Genomic DNA, 26,401 nt, shown 5'->3' with positions numbered 1-26,401 from the left:
AAGGGTATACCTAGCACCTAGCATCATGCCCGAGGCCCAGTAAATGCTTAAATGTTTGCAGAAGAAAAAAGGGAAAGAGGGAAGGAAGGACCTTCCCTGTATCTGTTGTATCTCTTTTTTCCATTCTGACCATCTCCATTTCCACCTTAAACATCTGCAGCCTGTCTAATCATCTGTAATGACCCCATCTGTTTCTGACCCCGCCTCCCCATCTCTGACCTTGTCACTGGGAGTGCAGGCAGGCCTGCGTCCCCTCCGAGAACCGCTGCTCTGACCTCAGATCCTGGAGAGGCACACCAGATGTTTCCCCGCAGGGGGTCGCTGGGCTTCGTGCCCACATTCGGGGGAAGGGGAAGAGAGGTCGAGAACTGATGGTGCAAGAGGAGGCCTGGAGCAGCAGCAGGCGGCGGGGAAAACAGGCTGAGGAAGAAAAAGAGGAGAAAAGAGTGAGCGGGGCGAATAGGGCAGTGAGGGGCGGGCCTGAGCGCGCCGCCCCATCCCCCCACACCACCGCTACCTCCTTGCACTGCCAACGCCCTCCCAGCCCAGCCGGCCACATCTGGCGGTTGCCCTCCCTTGTTTCCGCTGCATCCAGACTTCCCCCAGGGGTGGCTGGAGGCTGTACATCTGGGGCTTTAAACATACAAAAGGACTCGGGGACCGGCAGCACAGGCAGCCGCGCAGACGGAGGCGCAGGGACTGGGCCTCGCGCAGCTGCGCCGGGCAAAGCGAGGCCACGGAGGCGAGCTGTCCCTCGGAGCGCGGCGCGGCGGAGCGGGGCCAGCCAGGCGGGGACGCGGCCACACACCTCGAACCAGAACCAGCGACCTCCGGGGCGACGCACGGGGCCCAGGAGCGCAATGATGGAGACGCTCGTGGCCCGGGGCGCGCTCGCCGGCGCGCTGCGGGCGCTCTGCGTCCTGGGCTGCCTGTTGGGCCACATCGCCGCTGCGCCGTCGCCCATCATCAAGTTCCCGGGTGATGTCGCCCCCAAATCGGACAAAGAGATGGCCGTGGTGAGTTGCTCCGCAGGCCTCCAGGAGCCAAGTTTAAACAAACTTTGTAGGCGAGGTTGGGGGGGGTCTCCGGCTACACCTCCTCCTACCCCGAGGGGCACACAACGTGGGGGAAGGGCTTCCGTAAACCGCCTAGCGGGAGTCTTGGGCCAGCCGGAGGTGGGGTCTGTTTTGGAAACCGTAGGGGGGCTTTTTGTGCGTGGCGAAGGCCTTTGATAAACAACTTGGAAACTTTCCGGACACAGCAGGGGGCGTGAGACGCGGGGGAGGGCATGGGGTGCTTGGCCAACTGCAGGAAAGGGCTCTTTTGTAAATAACGGGGACATTGTCTGGTATCTGAAGGATCTGGCAAAGGGGCGGCTTTGTAAACAACTTTTGGACACATCTGGGGGAGGGGGTCTGGCCGACCCTTGGCAAGCATCTTGGTAGGCCTTTGGCAAAAGGCCTGCAGGGGTCCCGTTAGCAAACGGTGGAGGGTTTTTTAAGCCCCGCGGCACTTTGGAAAGAGGCTCCTGTGGCACGCGATTTGGTAAACTCTTGCACACATTGGGAGCTCTGGGCCAAGCGGGGCTTGGCAAACATTGGGGACCTTTGGCACACATCTGGAGAGGGGCCTTGGACACACCGCTCGAGGGGACCTTTGGGCAAATATTGGGGGCGGGAGTGACGCCGAGAGCGCATCTTTTTCGCCTGGCCCAGTGGACAAGGTGGCCAGAAGGGTCAACGGTTGGATCTTGGAAAGTTTCCTCGAATTTCTGCAACTTCTGCAAAGGGATGGGGGACCTGAGAGAGGTGGCCCGCGGGGTCGGAGGGAGGGGCAGGCGCTGGAGGCCTGGCGCGTGGGGCGGGGGCGGAGGCGCCCAGCGGGTGGGAAAGCAGCCAGCCAGCCCTCCCTCCTGGCGGGGCGCCCAGCAGCGGCTCCTACGGATGCTGTTCTGTGAGCGCGCGCCTGGCTGGGCACAGGGGAAGGGCACCATCCCTCTACCTGTTAGCGCCTCGAGCTGGGGGACCCCTCAGGATGTTCCTTCTAGCCCATAAGAAATCTGAAATCTTACTGCTCCCCGCCCCAAGAAATCCCCAGTTCTTCAGCCTGGTTCCCAGGCTACTCAAGACAGGACTCCTGTGCCCGCTGGCCACCCTGGGAACCCCTTCTCAGCATGTAACACCCCTCCTTTCCAGCATCCAAGCCTCTGTCCCTTTTGGATAAATGGGTTGGGAGAGCTTACATTTTTAGGGGCTGATATATTTTTTTAAATATATTTTTATTGATTTCAGAGAGGCAGGGAGAGGGAGAGAGAGATAGAAACATCAATGATGAGAGAGAATAATTGATCAACTGCCTCCTGCACACATACCCCACACTGGGGATCGAGCCCCCCGGGCGTGTCCCCTGACTGGGAATCAAGCCGTGACCTGCTGGTTCATAGGTCGGTGCTCAACCACTGCTATTCTTTCTCATGGGTCTGGAGCTGGCTGGCATCATGATGTGGCTGTTGGTTAGGGGTGAGGGTGGAGCTTTGGAGCCTTGACAAAGCGACCTGGGTCCACACCTTCCACGTCCATGTTGCCCAGAGGCAGCGCAGTGGGAGGCTTGAGAAGCAGGCGCTGGGCTTGGGCTGCCTGGCTTCAGATCCCAGGTGCACGAACCAGCTGGCCTCGTGAGCCTGGCAAGTGACCTCCCCTCTCAGTGCCAGCTTCTTCCGCAAACTGAGGGTAATACGGGTGCCCGTTAAAGCTAATCTTACACATTCCCAAGTGGCACATGGTAAGCACTCGGTAAGTGTTAGTTATCATGGTTGTTATTATTACTAGAGACCCGGTGCACGAATTCGTGCACAGGTAGGGTCCCTAGGCCTGGCCAGCAATCAGGGCCAATTGGGGCCTCCCAGCTGCCGGTCGGGGACGTCCTTTGTTCCGCGCTGCCCCCTGGTGGTCAGTGCACATCATAGCAAGCGATCAAACTCCTGGTCTCTAGTCGAACTCCCAAGGGGACATTTTGCATATTAGCCTTTTATATATATAGATTATACCCTGCATTTTCCTTTCCTAACTACTCCAAACATGGTGAGAGTCCCTATCGTAAGGTCTCCTGGCTGCTTTCACCTTTCCAACTCAGCGCCCATCACATTTAATTTTGCATTTATTTCTGTTGCACCCTGGCCAGTGTTGCTCAGTGGGTGGAGCGTCATCCCAAGCACCAAGAAGTCTCTGGTTTGATTTCCATCTGGGCTCATGCCCGGGTTTCCGGCTCGGTCCCCAGTAAGGGGCATGCAGGAGACAGCCGATCAATGGTTCTCTCTCATAGATATTTCTCTGTTTCTCTCTCTCCCCCCACACCCCTCAATAAGTCAGTAAAAAACATAGTTAGAAACACCTGTCATGTTCACCAGTTTACCCCAGCACTAGCACAGGGCCTGAAACATGGCAGGTGTCAAAAAGTATTTGGTGAAGAAATAACCGAGTTGGTTGGCCCCTGACCCTCTGCAGAGGCCTCCGTTTGGGCAGAGTCCCTGAAGTGCATTTTTGGAACGACTGATCCAGGGTGTGGGGCCAGGGCTGTCTGCTGCTGCCACCCATGCACAGAGCCCTCGAATCTCTATGTAAGAAATGGGAGAATAATAACTCCTATGTCATCATCAGCCGTGAGGTGGAGTAAAAGATGATGGAGGTCAAGAGGGGTAGTGAATTACAGTTCTGAGCGTGGCTCTGGAGCCAGATTGCTTGGGTCCGAATCCAGCTCTGCCATTTGTGAGCTGTGTGATATTAGGCAAGTTTCTTAACCTCTCTGTGCGTTAGTCTCTTCCTCTGTATGATGGGGATAGTAATAATAACCACATTATAGAGCTGCTGTGAGCATGAGGGTTACATGCTGACGTCACGCTCTCTACAGCTATTACGTCACTCAACTAGTGGGCGTCCAAGTTGGTTTGGGAACCCAACACTCCACCCAGTGCCCGTGGGCCCCTGGAGGATGTCCTGTTCTGGGCTACGGGCTGGGCGGGGGCTGGTGACTGCCGCCTGCTGTGGTCAGGACGATGCCGCTCTCCTGTGGCTGCTCACCTCTGGCGCTCATTTCTCCCAGCAATACCTGAACACCTACTACGGCTGCCCCAAGGACAAGTGCAACCTGATTGGGCTGAAGGACGCGCTGAAGAAGATGCAGAAGTTCTTCGGGCTGCCCGAGACGGGGAACCTCGACAAGCGCACCATCACGACCATGAAGAAGCCGCGCTGCGGCAACCCCGACGTGGCCAACTACAACTTCTTCCCCCGCAAGCCCAAGTGGGAAAAGAAGGAGATCACGTACAGGTACCGAGGCAGGGCTGCGGCAGCGGGGCCTCTGGGCCGGGGCACACAGGGTCTCCTGGGGCCTTGCCCCGCTCCAGGGACCCAGGAGGTGTCCTATGAGGACTCGGAGTCTTAAGGAGTTTACATATAAAGTTCTTAGGAGCTGGAGTCAGACAGACCTGGACTCGACTCTCACACTTAGTAGCCGTGAGGCATCGGGCTACTTATTTTTCAATGCCCCGAGCCTTGGCTTTCCAATCTACAAAATGGGGCTAAAACAAAACCTTCCTCGTAAGTTGGTTGGGAACTGAGCTGGGTCCCGTATGCGAAGGGATTTCTCAGTGTTGGGCGTGTAGTAAGCGTGTAATAACTGCCAGTCACTGTGTCTCCTGGCTGGGGTCTTTGGGGCAGGTGGGGAGACTGTGGTATCGGTTGCTAATCGGTTATATGATGGAGTTGTCATTGGTTGTCGATTGGGATGACGCTCTGCGGAGGCCTGTTTGGCTCTGGCCTCTGCTCTGTACGGCTCGTGCTGGATTCCAGGATGAGAGAGAGCTCGGCCCCATGTCCCATGTGCACTGATTTTACCCCGTGCGTCCCCCAGCCAGAAGGGGCGGGTGAGAGTCCTGAGACAAGGCCTGAGGATGTTGGCTGGTCTAGGATGCAAGGCATTCTGGGCGCGCTGTTCTCACCACACACACGTATGTCTGTGTGCACACCTGCACACACTCGTGCACACACTCATGCACACCTGCACACACTCGTGCACACACTCGTGCACACCGGCACATACTCGTGCACACACTCTGCACACACTCTGCACACGTGTAGGGTGTTGACCTACACGTATACCTGTCTGTGTACACACCCCTCACATGCTTATGCACACACTCTCACACCTGTGCACATGCGCCACCCTTGCACACATCCGTGCACTCGCACAGGTTCACATGCGCCCTTGCACACATGCACACACACTCGCGTGCGTGTGCCTGCTCACTCCTTTGCATCTCTCCCACCTCCAGGATCATTGGCTACACACCTGACCTTGACCCCGAGACGGTGGATGATGCCTTCGCCCGCGCCTTCCAAGTCTGGAGTAACGTGACCCCCCTCCGGTTTTCTCGTATCCACGATGGAGACGCCGACATCATGATCAACTTCGGCCGCTGGGGTAGGCAGAATTGGGACCAGCAGGGGCTCATTGTGGAGATGGAGGGGCTCAGCCATTGGAGAGGCACCGGGGTCCTGAGAGCAGCTGAGCTGGGAGAGGAGAAGGGGTGGACGCCGAGTGGTAGCTGGGACCAGACGCTGGAGTGCCACGTGGGTGTGAGGCAGCGTAAACTGCGAGCACGGGGTCTTCCCGCGCCGCCCGTACAGCAGCTGCGACAGACGAGGGGCTGGTCACATTCCCATTGGGTTCAGTGCAGTAAAAGCCAGGTCCCGTGTCTCGTCACACTGGCCACACTTCAAGTGCTCTGTGCCACAGGGGGCCAGTTGGTGATGCACCGCACAAAGCGTGTCCCCGTCATCGCAGGAAGTTCTGTTGGGTAGCACGGGTCCGCCCTGAGGAAATCCAGGCCTGGGAGGAGGTCAGAAAGAATGGGGCGGTGTAGACAGGAGAGCGAGTGGACAAGCACCTGTGGCCACTGGCGCCGTGTGGGTGGGTAGTGTGAGCACGGGTGGTAGTGTAGACATAAAGGTAGGAGGTATAGACGTTGTGAGTAGCATGGTGATGCGGGTGGGTGGTGTGAGCACTGGTGGTAGTGTAGACATAAAGGTAGGAGGTATAGACGTTGTGAGTAGCATGGTAATGCGGGTGGGTAGTGTGAGCACTGGTGGTAGTGTAGACATAAAGGTAGGTGGTATAGACATTGTGAAGAGCATGGTGATGCGGGAGGGTGGTGTGAGCACTGGCTGTAGTGTAGACATAGAGGTAGGTGGGATAGACACTGTGAGTAGCATGGTGATGCGGGTGGGTGGTGTGGACCTGGGTGGCCAAGTAGGCCTGGGGCTTAGAGATGTGAGTATCAGTGATAGACTTGACCATGGAGACCTCAGGATGCTGACCATGCAGCCAGCAACTGTCTGTTGACTTGCTGTGTCCCAGTCTTGGATAACTCCAACAGGATAGGGGAGGGGACACATGCCAGGTGGGTGGGGTGTGGCTGGGGGTCAGGGCCCAGGGGGGCAGCTAGAAGCTGAGACCCCATGTGTTCCAGAGCATGGAGATGGATACCCCTTCGATGGCAAGGACGGGCTCCTGGCTCACGCCTTCGCCCCGGGGCCAGGTGTTGGGGGAGACTCCCACTTTGACGACGATGAGCTGTGGACCCTGGGAGAAGGGCAAGGTAAGAAAGGGACCGTCCCCACGCCCAAGTATCCTCTCCAGTCCTCTGCCTGTCTCCCCGTAACCTAGCAACAAGGACCGTACCTTCCCCCACAACCCTGGGCACCTCCATTGACTCTGACGGGAGGGGGAGGCGAGCCACACAGGATTCTGGTCTCTGGAGAAGGGCCTGGAGAGGCTCACCCCACCCTGTGTCGCCCCCCAGTGGTCCGAGTGAAGTACGGGACCGCGGACGGGGAGTACTGCAAGTTCCCCTTCATGTTCAACGGCAAGGAGTACAACAGCTGCACCAACGCGGGCCGCTCAGACGGCTTCCTCTGGTGCTCCACGACCTACAACTTCGACAAGGACAACAAATACGGCTTCTGCCCCCACGAGTGTGAGTCCTCCGGCCCCAGGCTCCCTGCTGCCCCCGTCATCCACGCTGCCAGGCCTGGCACTGCCAGGCAGCCAGCGCCCCCCAACCCCCTTGACACCCTACTGTGCCTCTCACCTGTATAATTATTCACTTGATGCTTTCATTAAGTCAGTTCTTTTTTATGTCTCGCCATGAGCAACGATATTTGCAAAATCACAGGTTTGATGTGCTAATTATTTTTTTTCTTGCACACCTTAGGATGAACTTAGAACTATTAATGTGCCCAGTGGTTCTCTCTAGAACCACTCTGTACCCTCCGGGCAGGATTGGGGGCTCAGGGGCACGAGGAGAGAGAGGCTCAGGGATGGATCAGAAGTTTAGCAATGGGGTTGGGGACCGAGACTCAGACACCAAGGCTGGGGGACACCGACCCCTGGCATTTCAGCCGTTACTCCTGGTTCTGTGTGTGTGTGTGTGTGTGTGTGTGTGTGTGTGTGTCTGTCTGTCTGTCTGTGTCTGTGTATGGGGACTGTTCCATCTGCCTCTCGGTCTCTTGTCTGTTTTTGCTTGTGTCTACATCTCTGTGTCTTGACCCAGTATTTGTGTGTGTGTTTGTCAATGCCCAAAACATAACATGTTCAGATATTGTGAAGCCATATCGAGGGAAACATTTTTAACGGGTGTTGACCTACACAATCCTTTTAAAAAACACCCTTGACACACTTTTTAATCAGGAATCTGAGAATGATAGTACGTATACCTTCATACTCTGTCAAGTCAACCTACATGATGATTCTGGAGATTGAAAGCCAGAAAAATGGGAGAAAATCCAAGCATTTTTCTAAATACTTCTTTCTCCTCCACCCCGTAGACTCCTTGATCCGTACATGCCTTTGTCTTTTTGGCTGTAATGCTACATGTTTGTGAATCCATCTGACACCATGGCAATTGAATACTGACTGCCCCCCCCCCCCAGCCATTTTTTTAAATATATTTTATTGTTTTTTTACAGAGAGGAAGGGAGAGGGATAGAGAGTCAGAAACATTGATGTGAGAGAAACATCAATCAGCTGCCTCCTGCACACTCCCTACTGGGGATGTGCCCGCAACCAGGTACATGCCCTTGACAGGAATCGAACCTGGGACCTTTCAGTCCACAGGCCGACGCTCTAGCCACTGAGCCAAACCGGTTAGGGCTCCCCCAAGCCATCTTGACAGAAGGGTTCTGTTTATGCTTTTGGTACCAAAGCCCATGTGATGCTTTGTATGTTAAGTAAGAGTTCGAGCCATTAATAAATCAGAAACTTCCAATAGAAGTCTGTTCTGCAGGCTGCATTTCCCAGGAGGGATTCAGGTGCCATGTCCCCCTCCCAGGCCTCAGGCCTTGTGATGAGTAAAGAATGCCTTGATGCTCGAAGCGAAAACAGCTGTAATTCATAAGTTTGGGACATTAGCCATTTACTTGGTATCTAGCCAGATGCAAGTACGCACAGCACGCACGTGTTTGCGTCTGGGGGCAGATGTTGTGTTACTCAGCCCCTCCTGACTGCTGAGTCAGTGTCTGTTTCTCTTCATCCTTGTTGGGGTCAGGATCTGAGAGGAGATCGGGGCTTCCTGGGCGGTAGACACACAGCCGATGGGGAGCCAGAGGCGGGGCGGTTAACTCTTTGCCTTTCCCCACTCGGAGGCCACCAGGCATCTGGCCTCAGTGTGGCCTCTTATCCCATTGTTGCTGGCGTTGCAAGAGAAGGTCTCTCTCTCTCACTCTCTCTCTCTCTCTCTCTCTCTCTCTCTTTGAAATATGTTTTTATTGATTTCAGAGAGGAAGGGAGAGGGAGAGAGAGAAACATCAATAATGAGAGGGAGTCGTCCATCGGCTGCCTCCTGCACGCCCCCCACCGGGGATTGAGCCCAAAACCCAGGCATGTGTCTTGACCAGGAATCGAACCAGGGACCTCCTGGTTTACAGGTCAACGCTCAACCACTGAGCCACACCGAGCCGGGCAGGAGAAGGTCTCTTGATTGGGGAGAAGGAGCCAGTGAGGATACGGGGCCTGAGTCCCACGACTGGGCTCCATCCTGGTGGTGGTGGAGTTAACGCGCTGGTGAGGTCAGCTCTGGCGCGGTGGTGCACAGATGGTCCTCGTTACGCACTGTGGTTTTGCTAGCTGGCAATTCCAGAGATGCACCATGGTGTAGCTCCGGGGTGGATGAGGCCACGGGCCACAGGGGAAGAACCCAAGACAGATAAGCCCAGACTCTGAATCCCGTTCTCTGCCCCCAATTCTCCAGTCATGGCCCCTGTCTCGGGGAGGTCAGCATGGATGGAGCTTTCCAAAGACTCCCCTCTCCCTCCCTCTTCCTCCCCCACTGCCTCCTACAGGGACCACAGAAAACCGCCTGGGGTGAAAGGAGGTGAAGCCCGGTGTGTGTGTGTGTGTGTGTGTGTGTGGGTGGGTGGGTGGGTGGGTGGAGTGAGCAAGAGAGGTTGACATTCATGTGTTTTGTGGCTTTCCATGACACCCCTCACCCAGTTCTTCCGTTTATGTGACCGTGAGCGGCTCCGGAACCAGCTTTCTCGGGGCCTCAGTTTCCCTGTCCATCAAATGGAGAAACTCTGGTGGTCCTGCCGACCATGGATGATGTATTTAATGATCCACATGGTGTGGGCACCGACCAGGCAGGCGGACAGTGACCTTGGGCTGGAGCAGGGTTCCTGGGGGCTCCCTGCTGTGCGCCACGAGTTCACCACAAGGGTGAGCCTCCATCAGGGCCCAGGGGAAGGCTGGGGTTGACCAGGAAGCCCGGGGAGGTCCCCAGGACTCAGAGAAGCAGCTGCGTACCAACCAGTATCGGTGATTTTTTCTTTTTTAATCCTCACCCGAGGATATTTTCCCATTGATTTTTCAGAGAGAGGGAAAGAGAGAGAAACATTGATGTGAGAGAAACACATCGATTGGTTGCCTCCTGCATGGGCCCCCGGCCAGGGCCCAGGCCAGGAAGAGGTCTGCAACCGAGGTACGTGCCCTTGACTGGAATCGAACCTGGGACCCTTTGGTCTGCAGGCCAACGCTCTATCCACTGCGCCAGACCGGCTAGGCCAGTGGTCGGCAAACTCATTAGTCAACAGAGCCAAATATCAATAGTACAACAATTGAAATTTCTTTTGAGAGCCAAATTTTTTAAACTTAACCTTCTTCTAACGCCACTTCTTCAAAACAGACTCGCCCAGGCCGTGGTATTTTGTGGAAGAGCCACACTCAAGGGGCCAAAGAGCTGCATGTGGCTCGAGAGCCGCAGTTTGCCGACCACGGGGCTAGGGTGATTTTTAATATTTGAACGCTGTCACCTCACTGGTGAAGCCAGCTCTGTGCCCAGCAGGGGCCCGGCTGATTTCCCGGTGCCCGGTGGGTGGCCTCTCTCACATGTGCACCCTCTCTCTCCCCCCACCCCAGCCCTGTTCACCCTGGGTGGCAACGGTGACGGACAGCCCTGCAAGTTCCCGTTCAGCTTCCAGGGCACCACCTATAACAGCTGCACGACCGAGGGCCGCAGCGACGGCTACCGCTGGTGCAGCACCACGGAGGACTACGACCGCGACAAGAAGTACGGCTTCTGCCCGGAGACCGGTGCGTGCCCCCTCCCCCCGCCTCCCCCAGAACACGCACAGGACCCCAGCCTCCTTTCCCCAGGCCGGGGCTCTGCCCCAATACTTAGCAGCACAGAACCAATCGCCACTTCAGCCCAGTCGGTGCTGCCTGGTGTCAGGCCCACCAGGGACCCCCTCTGCATGGCTCACACTCCCTCAGCCTCCCTGACCATCCCTTCTCTTTCTTTTAAAAAAGCTTTATTGTTGAAAGTATGACATAGGTCCCCCGTTTCCCACCGTGAACCTCTTCCAGCCCTCTCTCCCCCCCCAGGCCCTCCCCACCCCATAGCCTGTGTCCACGGGTAATGCCTCTATGCAGACAAATTCACTGGCTGGTCTCTTCCCACCCACCCCCACCCCGCCTTCCCTCTGAGGTCCATCAGTCTGTCCCATGCTTCTCTGTCTCTGGGTCTCTTTTCGATCATCCGCTTATTTGGTTCATTAGGTCCCACCTGTGAGTGAGATCATGGGGCACTGCCTTTCTCTGAGGGGCGTATATCGCTCAGCACAATGCTCCCCAGGTTCCTTGCTGTTCCTCTTCGGATCTTGAAGTCTCTCCCTGGCCTTTCTTTGTCAGCACGAACTCTCGTCTGCCTCTCCCCCTCCCCCCTCCCTTCGTCCCGCGGGTACGTGTGAGCAGCTCCCTTCTGCAGGGGAGCAGGCAGCCTTCCCGAGGGCGCGCTGCGACGGAGCTGGGGTCCAGCGAAGGGTGTTGCCCCTTCATCCCTGTCCAGCCCCTTTGCCTCTGGCCCCTCGGTCCCTGTCCATGGAACCCGATTAAAGCTCTGCGTTTGAAGTCTGGACCCTGCCTAGCAGTATCTGCTCAGGCAATTTTAAAATATATATATTTTTATTGATCTCAGAGAGGAAGGGAGAGGGAGAGAGATAGAAACATCAATGATGAGAGAGAATCATCGATCGGCTGCCTCCTGCACGCCCCCTACTGGGGATCGAGCCCGCAACCCCAGTCACATGTCCTTGACCAGAATCGAACCTGGGACCCTTCAGTCTGCAGGCCGACGCTCCATCCACTGAGCCAACCGGCCAGGGCTCAGGCAGTATCTTTTCATCTCTGGGTCCCGGTTTCCCCGTCGGTGAAATGGGGCGGACGGTCCCGACCGCACAGGGCTGTCGGTGGGTGGGTGAGAGTGTATCCAGCACTTGCTCGGGCGAGGGCTCAGTCGGGGGGGTGTGAATGTCCCCGTCACGTCGCCGTCCCTGGTGGTGGAGGGCTCGGGCTGCTCACGGCCCCGACCCGCGCCCCTGACTCCACAGCCATGTCCACTATCGGCGGGAACGGGAACGGCGCCCCCTGCGTCTTCCCCTTCACCTTCCTGGGCAAGAAGTACGAGCGCTGCACCAGCGACGGCCGCAGCGACGGGAAGGCCTGGTGCTCCACCTCCGCCAGCTTCGACGACGACCGCACCTGGGGCTTCTGTCCCGACCAAGGTACAGGCCCGGCCGCGGGGCCCGCCCCACCCACCTCAGCACAGACAGAGCCCTCCACTCACCGGGGCGGGGCGCGTCCCTGCTGAGGTCCTGCCCATCACGGAGGGGACACCACCTGCTCTGGACCCGCCCTCCCCAGAAACACCCGCTCTCGGTGGACACGTGTCCCTGCTTAGACCACGCCCATCCGGGCAGAGGCACGGCTGCCGACGGAAGGCCCCGCTGCCCCCGAGACTACCCGCCGTGGCACCGTGCTGGGCTCGGTACTCCCCTTCCTACCGGGCATCCCCACTCCCACAGACAGCTGCCTCCCGGGTGGGGGTGGGCGGGAGGAGAGGGGAGAACAAGGGGAGCTCATCTTTGCTCCCACTCCGCCTCCACGCAGCAGCGGAGAGCCCCAGAGCCTCCCTGACCTCCCCCCGCCCCCCGTGCACTATCCTTCACCAAGTTGTGAATGGGGGTGCAGAGACACAGCCGGCCTGAGCAGCTCTCTGCCTGCCCAGAGAGCTCCAGACGCGGTGGCTTAAAACAGCAGGAATGCGCTCTCTGGTACTCCGGAGGCTGGAAGGCTAAAATCAGGTGTCAGCGGGGCCACGTTTCCTCGGGGGAATCACTGCGCTCCTGCCTCTGTCATGACGTGGCCATTCCCCTCCGTTTCGTCTCCATATCCCTTCTTATAAGGACGCCAGTCCTACTGCATTGAGGGATCACCCTACCCCTGTGGGCCTTTACATTTTAAAAAATATATATTTTTATTGATTTCAGAGAGGAAGGGAGAGGGAGAGAGATAGAAACATCAGTGATGAGAGAGAATCACGGATCAGCTGCCTCCTGCACGCCCCACACTGGGATGGAGCCCGAAATCCGGGCATGTGCCCAGACCAGGAATCGAACCATTACCTCCTGGTTCCTAGGTCGACTCTCAACCACGGAGCCAGGCCGACTGGGCTTTACATTTTAATTGACCTGCAGAGACCTGGTTTCCAGATCAGGTCACCCTCACAGGTCCTCTGGGTTAGGACTGGAGCCCACCGTTTGGAGGGACGCACTTCATCCCACAACAGGTTTGCCCTCGGCTGAGCCTGGGCAGCCACTGGAAGTGCGAATGGCTTTTACTGCTGTCCCTGGGGCAGGCGTGGGGGACCCTCGGGCCAGCCTGTCCCCACTCTCCTATCGGTTTGGAGACTTCGGAGCAGGTTTTGCCCTGGTCTCCATAGAGAAACACAAAGCGCCCGGAGGCACGATGTGTAGCCAGTGGGACTTCAGCGGACGCGCAGATGCTCACTTTTCCCTTCAAGCACACGGGCAGCCTGCCTGCGGGAAAGGACTAGGCCTCGTCTCTTCATCCCAGAATTCTCAGGAGCGGGAAGCATCAATCCGGGCCCCTCCAGGCCCTCTCCCCCGCAGGAGGCCTCCAACGTCCTTGTCTCTGAAGCCAGGCCTGACTCCTCTCTCGTCTCTCTCCTCTGCCCCCCCTGCGCCCTCAGGGTACAGCCTCTTCCTGGTGGCAGCTCACGAGTTCGGCCACGCGATGGGGCTGGAGCACTCGCAGGACCCCGGAGCGCTGATGGCCCCCATCTACACCTACACCAAGAACTTCCGCCTGTCCCACGACGACATCAAGGGCATCCAAGAGCTCTACGGTGAGCCTCAGCTCGGGGCTGTGGGCCGGGCGTCTGGGAGGCCGTGCAGCCGGGATGGAGGGGCAGGGGGTGCACAGGAAGGTCCCAGCTCTCCGGGATGGCAGGCGACAAGGGAGGAGGCACCGGTGTTGACCTGGTCTGCAGGGGTCAGCCCTCCCCGGGGACCCAGGACAGCTCCTTTCCTTTCCAGATCTCATCAGTGTCCACGCCCCTCTTGGCACTCCATCTTTTAGGGAGTAAACTGAGACCTGAGAGAGGTCACCTCCCTGGCCCCAGGGTCACCAGGTCGCAGCCACCAAGTTAGGTTTAGGATCCAGGAGAATTAGCTCAACGCGGGGCAGGATTTCCCAGCGTTGCCATGGCCTTGATGATACAGGCATGCAGGTTTCTAGTTTTCCTGACGATTCTTTTATTTGCATGTGTAATCGGAACAATACAACTAGGACCTGCGACCGGTGCTTGCTTTATTATTAGTGCTTGCCACGAGGCTGGAGTCTAAAGAGTTAGATCCATGTTTTAGAAAAAGTAGATGTGTAACGGTACTGGTGCTGCGTGGACCACGCCGAAAGAGTGCAAGTGGTGCTTGAGCCGAGAGGCTGGGGGAACCAGCAGTGAACTTGAACCCGCGATGGAGGGGGAGGCACCGGGCTGTATGCTGCCTCTGCCCCTCACCGGCCGTAAGAGACGGAGCCGGTCTTCACCTCTCTGGACTCAGTTTCCTCATCTGTGAAGTGGGGACCGACTCGGGTGACGTCCGTGAAGAGCATTATAAAGTGTGAAGGGCCATGGGATTCTGGCTTCTCTCCACGCCCCTCTCCCCACGTCCAGGCAGTCTCCCTCTCCTCCCCGCCTTACACGAAGGCCAACATAGTGCTTCTTCGGTACCTTAGCAGGTTGGGTGGGAGCCTTGGGGCTCAGCCTGGTGCGGAGAAGCCCTGGGGCGGGGGAGAGACTGAGGTCAGGTGTCCTCCCCCAGGGCCCAATCCTGACACTGACACCGGCCCCGGCCCCGCCCCCACGCTGGGACCCGTCACTCCCGAGATCTGCACCCAAGACATCGTCTTTGACGGCATCGCTCAGATCCGCGGGGAGATCTTCTTCTTCAAGGACCGGTGAGTGTGGGGCCTGCTGCTTGTCCTCTGCCCTGGCCCCGTTTGCTGGCACCCCCAGCCCTTGCACAGGGACCCCACTAGACGCTTCCTGGAAGGGCCCCTGCGTGTCACATGACCTCCGGGTCTCAGTGGCTTACCCCCACAGGCATCTCTTGCTTTCTCCCAGTCTGTGGGTCTACTAGGCGTGTTGGCTTCAGGCTGCAGGGTGGCTGGGCATGCGCTGCTGTCACTCATTCTCCTGGGATTTGTGGCCGCTCGTGGCCGATGGCAGAAGCACAGGAGGCCAAGTCGGGCCGCACAAGCACAGTTAAAGGCTCACATCACGTCTGAGGGGATCCCATTGACGGGAGCAAATCCCAGGGCCCAGCCCAAGGCCTACCCTCAGGGCCGGCTCTGCAGAGTCACATGGCATCAGACACGGCTCTGTGTTTCTAACAGAGGGATGGAGGGGAACATTGGGAAGAATCATCCCGGCTGTCACAGGCCTTCTCCAATGGCCAAACTGTCCTATGTCCGGGGAGCAAGTGACCACAGAGTAGAGAAAGGGGGTGTCCTTCGTGCTATAAAGACCCCCACTCTATTGACCAAGGGCTGAGACCAATCCCGCGGCCCTAGCCCTCCTGGATAATGGCAGATGGTATGAGGGGTGCATTAAAGACCTATCCATCATCCATCCGTGCAAACACACAAATACCCATCCATCCATTCATCGATCTATCCATCCACCCATTACCCATCTATTATCTACACATCTATCATCCATGATCAGTTCCTCCTCCTCCTCCATCCACCCATCTGTCCAGCCATCCATTCATAGAGCATACTAGTTGACAGAGCGGGCTCGGGGGCCAGAAGGCCTGGGTTAGACTCCCAGACCTATTACTCGCCAGTGGCCCGATCGTAGGCCAGTTAATTAGGTATCTTTATCTCAGTTTCCTCATCTGTGAAACGGGACATATTTTCCCACCTGTCTCAGGGCTGTTGTAAGGGATAGGTGAGCTCCGTCCGTAGAACAACACCTGGCACAGCGTCCGTGTGTCCATCATGCTAGCTGGTATCATCAACAACTAATCACTTGGCATGGATGGTGCCAAGTACTTGGTTAGACTTGAGGAGCTGGGGGTGGGGACGGGATGCTGCGGGTAGAGAGGCTACTTAATGCCTAGATCCGTGTTCTCAGAGGGGTCCGTGGGCCTTCTACCCTAAACCCCCTAGGGTGTGCGTGTGAAAAGTGTGGGTGTCTGCTCCCACCCCCAGGCCCTCTGCCTGTGATCTCTGGGAGTGGGCCCCAGGAATCTGCATTTGAGCACATCCCCCTGATGACTCTGATGCACGTTCAAGTTGAGCATCATGAGTCTGGTTTGGGAAACGGAGGCAGAGAACACGGACAGCCATACAGGGCAGAACGAAAGACGTGGTTGCAGAAGCATCAGTGGGTCAAAGGCTTTGTGGCCGCATTCAGAGCAGGGAGGCAGCCCTCGGCGGGGCCTTTCCGGAGACGTGGACTCAGGTGGACGGGAGGGGCTGACCGGCTGGGAGGGTGCGTGAGACGGGGGAACTGCAAGGGCAAAGCCAACAGAGATGCGCGAGTCCCTGGCTTCTGCGGGGAGGAGCCGAGAGCCGGGTGGGGCAGGACGGCGGTCCATACGTTTTGGGGAAGGGCCGCCTCCGCTCCACTGTCCCCCTCCCGCCCTCAGGTTCATCTGGCGGTCGGTGACGCTAGGCGAGAAGCCCACGGGGCCCCTGCTGGTGGCCACTTTCTGGCCTGAACTTCCGGACAAGATCGATGCTGTGTACGAGGCCCCCCAGGAGGAGAAGGCGGTGTTCTTCGCAGGTGTGTGGGAAGGATCCTGCCGGGCCCTCGGCTCCTCGGGGCTCTGCCTCCCGGTTCCCGGGCACCTGGGCGTGCTCCCTCCGCTTTAGGGACCCATTCTTCCAACCACCACATCCGGAAGCGTGGCCTTCGTCTGGGAGGCTGGCTCCGACCCCAGCATCAGAGAGCACCGGCCCACGGAGCGAGCACGTCATTACCTTGTGTTCTTTCTCCCTCCTTCTGATTCCTTTTCCAGAAGGAACATTGCAGTTGCGTGCTGGTGTCTCTGATGCCAGCTCGAGCTTCTAGCAGGCAACAACTTTAGTTGGAATTTTAAAAACACACACACAGTTTGCTTTTATTTTTAAACTTTAAAATGAACATATTTTTAAACATTTCAAAATGAATTCCTTAGAAGTAAATAACTGTATAAGGAGTCTCTAGAAGTGGTCAAAATCATCAAGAGAGGGTCACGTGGTGAATGTCTGGGGAGCCCTGCTTTTATCCAGCGTGGATTGAGCACCTGCCATGGGCGGGGGATCCAGCCCCTGCCCTCACAGAGCTCACACACCGGCTGTTACGGGGCTGCAGTCAGTGCTGGGACGTGGGAGGGAGGACCGGCAGGTTTGAGCTTCTTGGAGGAGCCGAAGGCTCAGCCAACCCCGTGGGTACCCGTCCACCGGCCGACTCCCAGGCCCCTTTGCCCCAGGATCGTGGGCTGTGGCCAGGGCAGTGCTGGTCCCCAGGGCTCCTGTGCACAAATTAGAAAAAGGTGCCCCCACGTGGCAGGCGTGGCACCCACAGTACACGGCTGGTGAGTGGAGTGAGGGCTGGACTCCTCCCCAGTCCCCTCCTTGGCCAGGCACCTTCCATAACCAACTGTAACCCCGTCCACCTGAGCCCTGGCCGGGCCTCTGACCCCAGGCATGTCCCTGCTGAGAGTGGCCACAGCGGGGTCCCCGGCAGACGGAGGAGGGGAGGAACGGGCTGGCCAGTCCCTGACCTGCTCTTTGCTTCCACCCCAGGGGATGAGTACTGGGTCTATTCGGCCAGCACCCTGGAGCCCGGGTACCCCAAGCCGCTGACCAGCCTGGGGCTGCCCCCCAGTGTGAAACGAGTGGATGCCGCCTTTAACTGGAGCAAGAACAAGAAGACATACATCTTTGCTGGGAAGAAGTTCTGGAGGTAAGGAGGGCCGCAGAGCCGGCTGCGTGCCTCCTGGGTCACGTTCGGAGGCTGGTGGGCCCTGGATGTCCCCTCTCTGGCCTCTAACCTGCCAGGACGGCAGCCCCTTTGAGAAGCCATCAAGGGATGACGTAGGCACCTGATGGGCACAATTCTGGTTAGAACCGCCTTCCCCTTCTCAGAATTCTTGATGGGCCCATGTCTGGTGTGGAGCTTCACAATTCGGGATGATTCACTGAAGGAAGGGTAATGAAAAGAAAGGTGGTGCTTCTCCTACAGACACTGTTCCAAGGGCTTTAGGAGATGGGTGCTCTTCCTATTCCCTCTTTATAGAGGAGGACACGGGTTCAGAGAGGTTAAGTATGCAGCTTAAAGTCACACAGCCAGGTAGTGGCAGTGTGGGCTTTGGACCCTGGAATTCTGGGTCCCAGAGAACATGCTGTTTTTCGCTATTCTACACTGTGCCCCCCAAATAGTGGGGGGGTCTCAAGAAATGGGGTGTAGAGGCAGGGATGGGAGAGGGCAAAATATGATGAAGCCTGAGAGATGGGCGCACCAGCTTCCCCCAGGAGCCAGCATCCGAGTCGGGGACCAGCTTGCCAGCAGGTAGCTCTCCTCCAGGTCAGCTAAAGGGAAGGGTTCAGTTCGAGAGGTCAGGGTCAAGGTGAAGGGGCCGCGGCCCCACAGCTGGGAATGGTCAGTGAGAAGCAGCCTCGGGGTGATTGAATGTTGTCCTAGTTCCCAGGGAAGGAAATTGTGGTTCACTGTGTGTTGTTGGCCACAGAGCCACGATCATACCTGCCTTTCCTGTCCCCTCACCCTGGGGCCCCTCCACGGCACCTTAAGGGTCATTTGGTCAGGGGGAGGAGGTGATTGTGCAAGGATGGGGTGGCCGGGCGTCTTCACCCACCCACGTTCCTCTGTGGCTGCCGCTGCCTCTGGCCCTGGGTCTGTCCTCCCTGGAACAATCCTGCTTTCTTCCCAAGGGCCCTCGCTCCTCCCACTTTCCCGCCCACCACCCGCCCCGGCTGCCCAGGCGTTCCGAAGGGTGGAATTCCAGACACACTGCTAAGATACTTAGCAGCTCAAGCTGATTGATATCTCAAGCCTCCAAAGAACACAGCCAGCCAGGAAACCCCAGGGCGGGCTCCCCGCCCACAGGCCCCGGAGCCCTCCCGGGCTCACGTGTGCAGCCGGATCCGGCATGGTGGGCACTCCGGATCTCCCGACCTTAGCATGTGGGCAGTGAGAGGCACACGTTCACAGACGTGAGCCTTAGAACCCCAGTGTCTTTGAATCGTGGCGTTTTATTTTCATTGGTTTCAGAGAGGAAGGGAGAGGGAGAGAGAGAGAAACATCAATGATGAGAGAGAATCATGGATCAGCTGCCTCCTGCACACCCTACACCAGGGACTGAGCCCACAACCCGGCATGTGCCCTGACTGGGAATCGAACTATGACCTCCTGGTTCATAGGTCAGTGGTCAACCACTGAGCCATGCCAACCAGGCTGGACAAACATGTTCCTATATGTGGACATCTGGGTATGTCCACATATAGGAACAGATGCATCCACATGTGAACATGCATGTGTGCACACACATTACACACACACACACACACACACACACACACACACACACAGTCCACGATGGTGCTGTGCTGGGGTTTCTCGCAAAGTTACTGCCCCCAGTCCTGTTCCGCAGCAAGCCCACCTCCCAGAATCAAGGTTCTTAAAAGTGGCAGAGCTGTAGGTTCCCTCCGCGGCTCTGCGCACCGATTCCAGAAGGGCCAGGGCTCGCTCCCATGAGCTGGAGATGCTGGTCCTGGTGCAGAGTCTGCAGGGACCCCAGACCTTCCCACCCCCCTTCCTGGAGAATGAGAGAGGCCCCAGAGCAACAGAGGACGAGTAGCTGCCTCCAGCCTGGCCATCCCCTCCTTCATGCCAGGGAGTGCTCAGCCTTTGTTTCTGGAAGCTTCCACAAAGCCCTCAAATATCTATTCAACATCTCCTGTGTGCCAGGCACTGAGCGGGGGGCGGAAAGACAGGGGTCAAGAAATAGTCCCCCTTCTTGTGAAGCCTCCAGTACAGCGAGAGACATAAACACACTTAGGCACAACAACAGTGGTTCGTGCCGGGCTGAGGCTGTGCATGCCACCTGTTTCTCCTTGGAGGCAGATATGCCTATTAGCCCCATTTTCCAGGTGTGGAGACTGAGTCCTGTGTGCCTCAAGGATACACCCGTGGAACCCGTGTTCCTGACGGCCATGTCCCCAGCTGCAGAGGGGGCTTCCAGAGTGTCGCAGGGAAACCTTTCAAAGCAGCGCACAGGCGAGCGGGGACACTGCGGAGGAGACTCTGGGGACAGAGAGAGAGCGAAGAGATGGGGGCCCCTTCGGAGCACATTCTCCCGCCACGGTGCTGAGCTCTTCCCCGGGGAAAGGAATGTGGAAGCAAATGGCTTCACTTCTCTGAGCCTCAGTTTCCTCATCTAGAAAATGGGGTTGATGCCTGCCCGCCCTAACGTCCTTGGGTAGAGCGAGAAAGCAACGAGGGCACGTTCAGGGACACCTCGCTCTGAGCGACCCTCACTTTGTAGAGGGTGTAGGCTGAGGGCTCGGTGGAGGTGAGCCGGTGGCGTGCTGGGATTTTGAGGGGCACGCTTGGTGTGGGGACCCCAGGTCAGGAGAGAGTGTGCTGGGTCTTGCAAGAAGTCTAATGATGGGGCTGGGGTGAAGGAAGGCTTTTCTGGCAGTTTCGGGGTGCTGGGCGAGAGGGAAGCCCCTGGAGGAGGGCGCTCAGAGGGGAAGCCGTGGCTGGCGTCTGGGCTGGAGGCCGGCTGTGGGGAAGAAACGTCAGCTGTGCCCCACGGTAAAGGGGCGCGTGGCTGTCGCCAGGATGGCCCTCAGACACGGAGCTGGCCAGGCAGTCAGCACCCGGAAGGCCAGACGCCAGATACCCGCAGGCGCGGAGTGGGAGCGCATTCCATGTTGACAGAATAATGACGAGGTGGAGTATCAGTGGAGAAGGGCAGGAATCCATGTGACCCCAGCACTTAAAACGTTCTCCCGAAATTACAAAGACAGAAAGTCGCAAATGCCAACCACGTGCTCCAAGTCGCTACCCGGATTAAAGGCAGGGCAGGGCAGGGAGAGCTGTGCGCCCTGGGACTGACCTGCACGGTAACCTCGCTGTCCCGGCCGAGATCAGCCCCCAGGACACGCGCTGTCATCTCCACGGGACAGGCAGCGATCTGTCCCAGCCAGCTAGGGAAAGCGTGGTGGGCACATCGCGTCCAGTGCCCGTCACGTTGCCGTGGGCATCAAAGTTTGTAGAGGAGATAATATGTCCCCAATGACCTGCCAGCTGCGGGGATAGGCACTGTGCGTGTGTTCTTGTCTGTGGTGTACACATGAATCGAGACATTCGAGGAAATATAACCCCATCTTCCAGCTGGTAAAATCGAGGCTCAGAGAGGCCTGGGCTGGACTACGCCTTAGAAGCTGGGTACCCTTTTCACGCCTCTGGTCTGTGAGCTGGGTATTCCGGGAACCCTGGTGTCGTAGGATGGTCGTAAGGACGGACGGAGAGGGAAATGAAAGTTGTTAACACGCTGCTTCCACGTGGGCGGTCATCACAGGATGGTTTGCATTGGCCTGTGAAGGTCACGGCACGAGTGGAGGGAGCTGGGGTTCAGACCTGCTCTGACAAGCCGGCAGCCTCCCAGAGAGGCGAGGCCTGGTTTCCCAGGCCCACCCAGGAGCCGTCAGCGGGGCCCTCCCATCCAGGCCCGGGGAGGGGTGGCCGCTCGGGAGGCCCCACGGGTCCACCATGTCCCGTCCCTTGCAGATACAACGAAGTGAAGAAGAAAATGGATCCCGACTTCCCCAAGCTCATCGAAGACGCCTGGAATGCCATCCCCGATGACCTGGATGCCGCGGTGGACCTGCATGCTGGTGGTGAGCTGCCCAGGCCTCTGTCCGCTTTCTAGGGCCCCCCGCCCCCGCCCAGGGCCCCGGTCCTACAAGCACACACTCCCTCATTGTGCAGGGAGGCTCGTGGTGCTGGGGAAAACAAACCGGCCCCTTCAGCCCAGTGCTGGGAAGGCATCCAGACCCCGACCTCTGCTCACGCAGCAGGCTCCAGGCAGCAAGACCCAGAGAGGCCCCTCACAGCTGCAGGCCCTGGAGCCAGGGAGGGGGTGGGCGGGAGGCCTGCGGGGCCAGGAACATGGGCTCTGTGCCCTGCATTCATTCTGGGGCTTGATCCAGGCCCTGTTGGGCTCCACAGGCCCTGTCACCGCCTCCCGTTAGCAGAAGGATGGCTCCGTTTGAGACAGGACTAACTGCCACGGCCTCTTGCTGATGTGGCAAAGGCCCCCATCTCACTCACTGTGCCCTGGTCCCTTGCTGAACCGAACAACCAGTGTCATCGAGGGGTAGAATTTGGGGTTTGAAAGCCATATTCTTGAGGAGGCTTCTGGGAGTCTCTTGGGCCCTGGAAGTGGTCCAGCGTGGCTTTTTAGAGACCATTTTAATTAAATTCACAAAGATTTTTTTTGAGCCCCTATCGTATGCTGGATAAGCACATGGCTCTGACCTCTAGTGGCTGAAGGTCCACCTGTCCAACAAAAAGCAGGCGCGATCAGGTGCTAGGTTAAGAATGATCAGGAATAAACAACCAACGAGCACCTACTGCGTGCCAGGGTTTTAAAGGAAGTAAACGAGATTATGTATGTCAGGAGTCACAGACTCCAAAGCCCAGAGGGGACAGGCCGGTAGCACAAATGAGTGAAGTAGGCGAGGCAGACAGTAGGGAGTGGTGGGGTCTGTGGCAAACCAGAGAGCACATGGCTCATTGACAAGGGGATGCAGTTGCTTCTCTGCTTCTGATGGTGGCTGCCCTGCAAGGACGGGGCCCGATGTGGCTGGATATTCCAATTATTTTCAAAGGAAGCAGAAAAAGTCCGTATTTTCTTGTGACACGTACAGATGTTTACACGGTAGCGACTTGCAGAATTCAAAATAAAACAAAACAAAACAACAACAAAAAACCTTGTGTGTGCCAAATAATACCCATCTGTGGGCCCGTGGGAGGAGCAGCCTCCTGGTTTGTTGCCTCCGGTTTAGGGATGGTGCTCCGAGGAGCACTATGTACATTAGTAGTAGCACGTGTGGTCTAATTTCATCTTCACCACAGGCCCTAAGAGTATCTCTGTTCCCCGCTTGAAGACGACTCCGAGAGCCGACTCCCACAGCCATGTCCCTTTCCCAGCCTCGGAGGGTCCCCTCCAGGTTAAACGCTGCTCTCCGAGGGCACGCGGCTTTCCAAGCTCCCAGGAACCTTCCAGGGCCAGCAGGCCTGGGGTGCTCACAGTCTCTCCTCTCTCGTCCCAGGTTACAGCTACTTCTTCAAGGGCCATTACTACCTGATGTTGGAGAATCACAGTCTGAGGAATGTGAAGTTGGGAAGCATCAAGTACGACTGGCTGGGCTGCTGAGCTGGCCGCAGCGCCCACCGGCCCGGCGTCTCCATCACGCTCTGCACGCCGGGCCCCGAGCGCCAGGGAAGGACCCGGACGGGCCTGGCAGCCTTCAGCTCTGTGGTTAACCAGCATTCTCACCGCCACCTGGTAATAGAAGATTCCGGAGAGTGACTGTGCCCTGTGCCCAAGGAAAGGGGCTCCTTACCCCTCCATAGCCCACCGGCCTTCCAGGCCACTCCAAAGAGAGGCTTTGATATCCTCAACGCGGCCCTGCCCAGGGCCGCCTGGTGCTGCCACACCTCAGGCTCTCCTCCCTCCACAACCTCCTGTGGCTCCCAGCCCAGAGGGCCTGTCTCAAGAGGGCACTGGTGGCCCAACAGGCTGGCCTCGCCTGGCCTGGGGGAGAGGCGTGGCCAGGAGGCCACCCAGCCACCTGGCTTCCCACTGCTGGCTGCCTGAGAACCTTCTCTGGATGCACTTTGTCCTTTTCTTTCCAACTTTTTTTTTTTTTACTTTTCCACTTTGAAATCGCATTTCCTGACAGAAGGACTCGGGCCGTCTGAAGTCACTGGGTGAGGCGTCCCAGCCCACCTTGCGATGGTTCCCTGGCTCACTCTATTATTCCAAATCTGTCCCCTCCTTTCCTCCACCGGATGGAGGAAAACTGAGCCACGGCTCCCTGCTCCGCCCTCCCCTCCTCGCCCTTCAACAATTCCCCATGGGAAATGTCAACAGTACGAATAAAGACACTAATTGAGTGGCCGTGTTTGCGTCTGTGTTTATAGCCCCCGCAGGAGGAGGAGGCCTGCACAGTCCAGACGTCTGCTCCCTGAAGGGCACAGGTGACACCTGAGAGGTCCTCAGGTGTGTGCTGGGGTCCCTCTGCCCCAGGGAAAGGGGCTTGAAACAGTGAGTGATTCTGTGGCTGTAATTGCAGCCTCTTTGAATCTCAGTTTCTTCGTGGACAATAATTCCAATTCTAACACGAATGAACAACATCCCCCGCCATGAATAGGGGGCCTACTATGTGCCAGGCACGGTACATGCATCATTTCATGGAACCTTTACAACAACCTAAAGAGACATGGCCAGTTTTTATTGATGCAGAAACTGAGGCCCAGAGAAAAGTGATTTGCCCAGGGTCCCATAGCTATTGGGTGACAACCCAAGTCAAGGCCAAAGATGACCTAGAGGAGGAGTAATAGCCCTCAGCCCAGAGCCTACAGCAGCAGCATTACCCTCTCCCTTTCCTCAAAAGCCACCCTAAGTACACAGCCAGGGAAGAAATGCCGCTTGCCTTCTACACACAGCTTCTCTTACTGGGTCAGCTCCTGGGGGCTCCTCCAGGGAGGGTGTGATGGCACTGGGGCTCCTGTCCTGACAGGTGTAGCTCTTCAAGCCTCATAAGAACTCTGAGGTGATTCTGAATTTTCTGAGGAGACAAGCCTGCAGAGGGGCACCATCTGCCCAGGGTCCCAGAGCCACTTAGTTGGGGCTCAAGGTCTGGGCCACTTTCCTAGTTCCCTGGCCCAGGCCTCCATGTGGGTGGTTCTGCCACAGGTGGCCAGACTCAGAGGGACCCTTGGGACCTGTGAGCCCCCATAACATCCCTGGAGGGGAGGGCTCTTCAGTTGGGCAGTATGCTGAGACTAGGGGTCGGCCCTTTGGGAGTTTCATGGGGGGCAGTCTGTACCACAGTGGTCCCGGGGGGGCGGCCTGGAGGAGGCCTTGGGACAAAACTCCTCAGTGATACCACTACCCCAGCAATACACTCTTCTCAGCCCCTGCTCTCGGGGTGGGCTCAGTGTGGTTTTTCTCCTCAGTGAAACTGACATGACCTGGAACCCCTTCATGGTCTTGGGCTGGGGTCACGCTGGGCCACCTTCGGATTTCATCACCTCAGCCCACATGTACCGAATGCCTGGGATGCGGAGAGCTCTGGGCTCAGCATGCGCTTGTAGCCCAGTCCCATACTTGACCTACTGCCTGATTTCTCTTAGGCCAAAGCTGTGGGCTGATTTCAACCCTGTGGGGTAGAACGTTATCTTTTCCATCCCTAGAGGAGAAGAGAAGCTCAGAGAGGTTAAGCGAGTAGCTGAAGGCCACCTTTCTCTCTATCTGGTGGGGTTGAACGATTCCGGGATCTCCAGGGAGTAGGGGAGCAGGAGCAGCTGCCCAGGGCGTGGACTCAGGCTCTCCTCATGCCTACAGTCAGCTGTGAGCCGTTGATCAGCAAGGATAAGTCATCCACCATCTTCATCTGACTCTCAGCCACTCGGGGCTTGACCAACTGGTCTCAGGTTTGGGTAAACCTTCTCTCCCTCTCCCCACAACTGAACATTTCGGTCCAGACAGGCCCTTGAACTTCCGCAGGGTGAAATGGAGCCACAGGCCAAGTCATTTCCCTTTTGGGGACCAGGTTCCTCATTTAGTGTGGAGGGCCATAGTTTTTTTGTTTTGTTTTGTTTTTACTTTCCTCTAATAATAGTAGCTCACAATTTCCCACCATCAGTCCCTGTTTTCAGTGGAACAGATTCCATTCCTGGTATCAATTTCTATTAGTCAAGACTCTGTTCTAACTGGGAAACATCCAGCGCCAACAGGTTTAAACAAAAGCAAAACGCACAGCAGAAGTCCAGCCCATAAAACCCACCCTGGATGTAGTCACTCACTTTACGGAAGCAACCCAGGCTCACCCTCCAATGGCTGGAAGCAGGGTCTGTGGATCCAAGTCCTGTTGATCCCCATTTACAGAGGGGGCAGCAGGTCACGGAGACAGGGGTTTGGCCAACATCACAGAGCCAGTAAAGCGATGGGAAGTCCAGGTCTGCCGACCCTACAGCAGAGAACTCAGGGGGTGCGTTGTTCCTAAGGGGACGCACACACTCGCAGGGGGCAGAGGCATCAGCCAGGAGGAACGTCCCCAGCCACATACCTAAGCGGGTGGGCGGGGCCCGTGACGGGGCGGGGCCAGGGCCCCGGGGGCGGGGCGACACCGGCCGCGTTAGGTAACTGGCGCCTGCGCAGATGCCGCAGCTGGGAGCCGGGCTGGA

At 57.5% G+C, this 26,401-nt stretch overlaps 1 protein-coding gene across 1 annotated transcript; it reads left to right on the top strand.

Moving 5' to 3' along the window:
- Nucleotides 1-332: 332 nt before the first annotated feature.
- MMP2 (matrix metallopeptidase 2) lies at nucleotides 333-24,110 on the top strand. Its single transcript, XM_079800032.1, has 13 exons — nucleotides 333-1,016; nucleotides 4,099-4,325; nucleotides 5,330-5,478; nucleotides 6,527-6,655; nucleotides 6,860-7,033; nucleotides 10,468-10,641; nucleotides 11,937-12,110; nucleotides 13,598-13,753; nucleotides 14,730-14,865; nucleotides 16,563-16,699; nucleotides 17,704-17,863; nucleotides 21,713-21,822; nucleotides 23,260-24,110. Exons 1-13 carry the CDS (start codon nucleotides 372-374, stop codon nucleotides 23,361-23,363), a joined length of 2,475 nt encoding a protein of 824 aa, XP_079656158.1. The 5' UTR covers nucleotides 333-371; the 3' UTR covers nucleotides 23,364-24,110.
- Nucleotides 24,111-26,401: the final 2,291 nt, after the last annotated feature.

This window comes from Cnephaeus nilssonii (genome assembly GCF_951640355.1).
Source record: "Cnephaeus nilssonii genome assembly, chromosome: 20".
In the NCBI taxonomy this organism is placed as follows: Eukaryota; Metazoa; Chordata; class Mammalia; order Chiroptera; family Vespertilionidae; genus Cnephaeus; species Cnephaeus nilssonii.
This window is presented reverse-complemented; position numbering and strand designations above follow the sequence as displayed.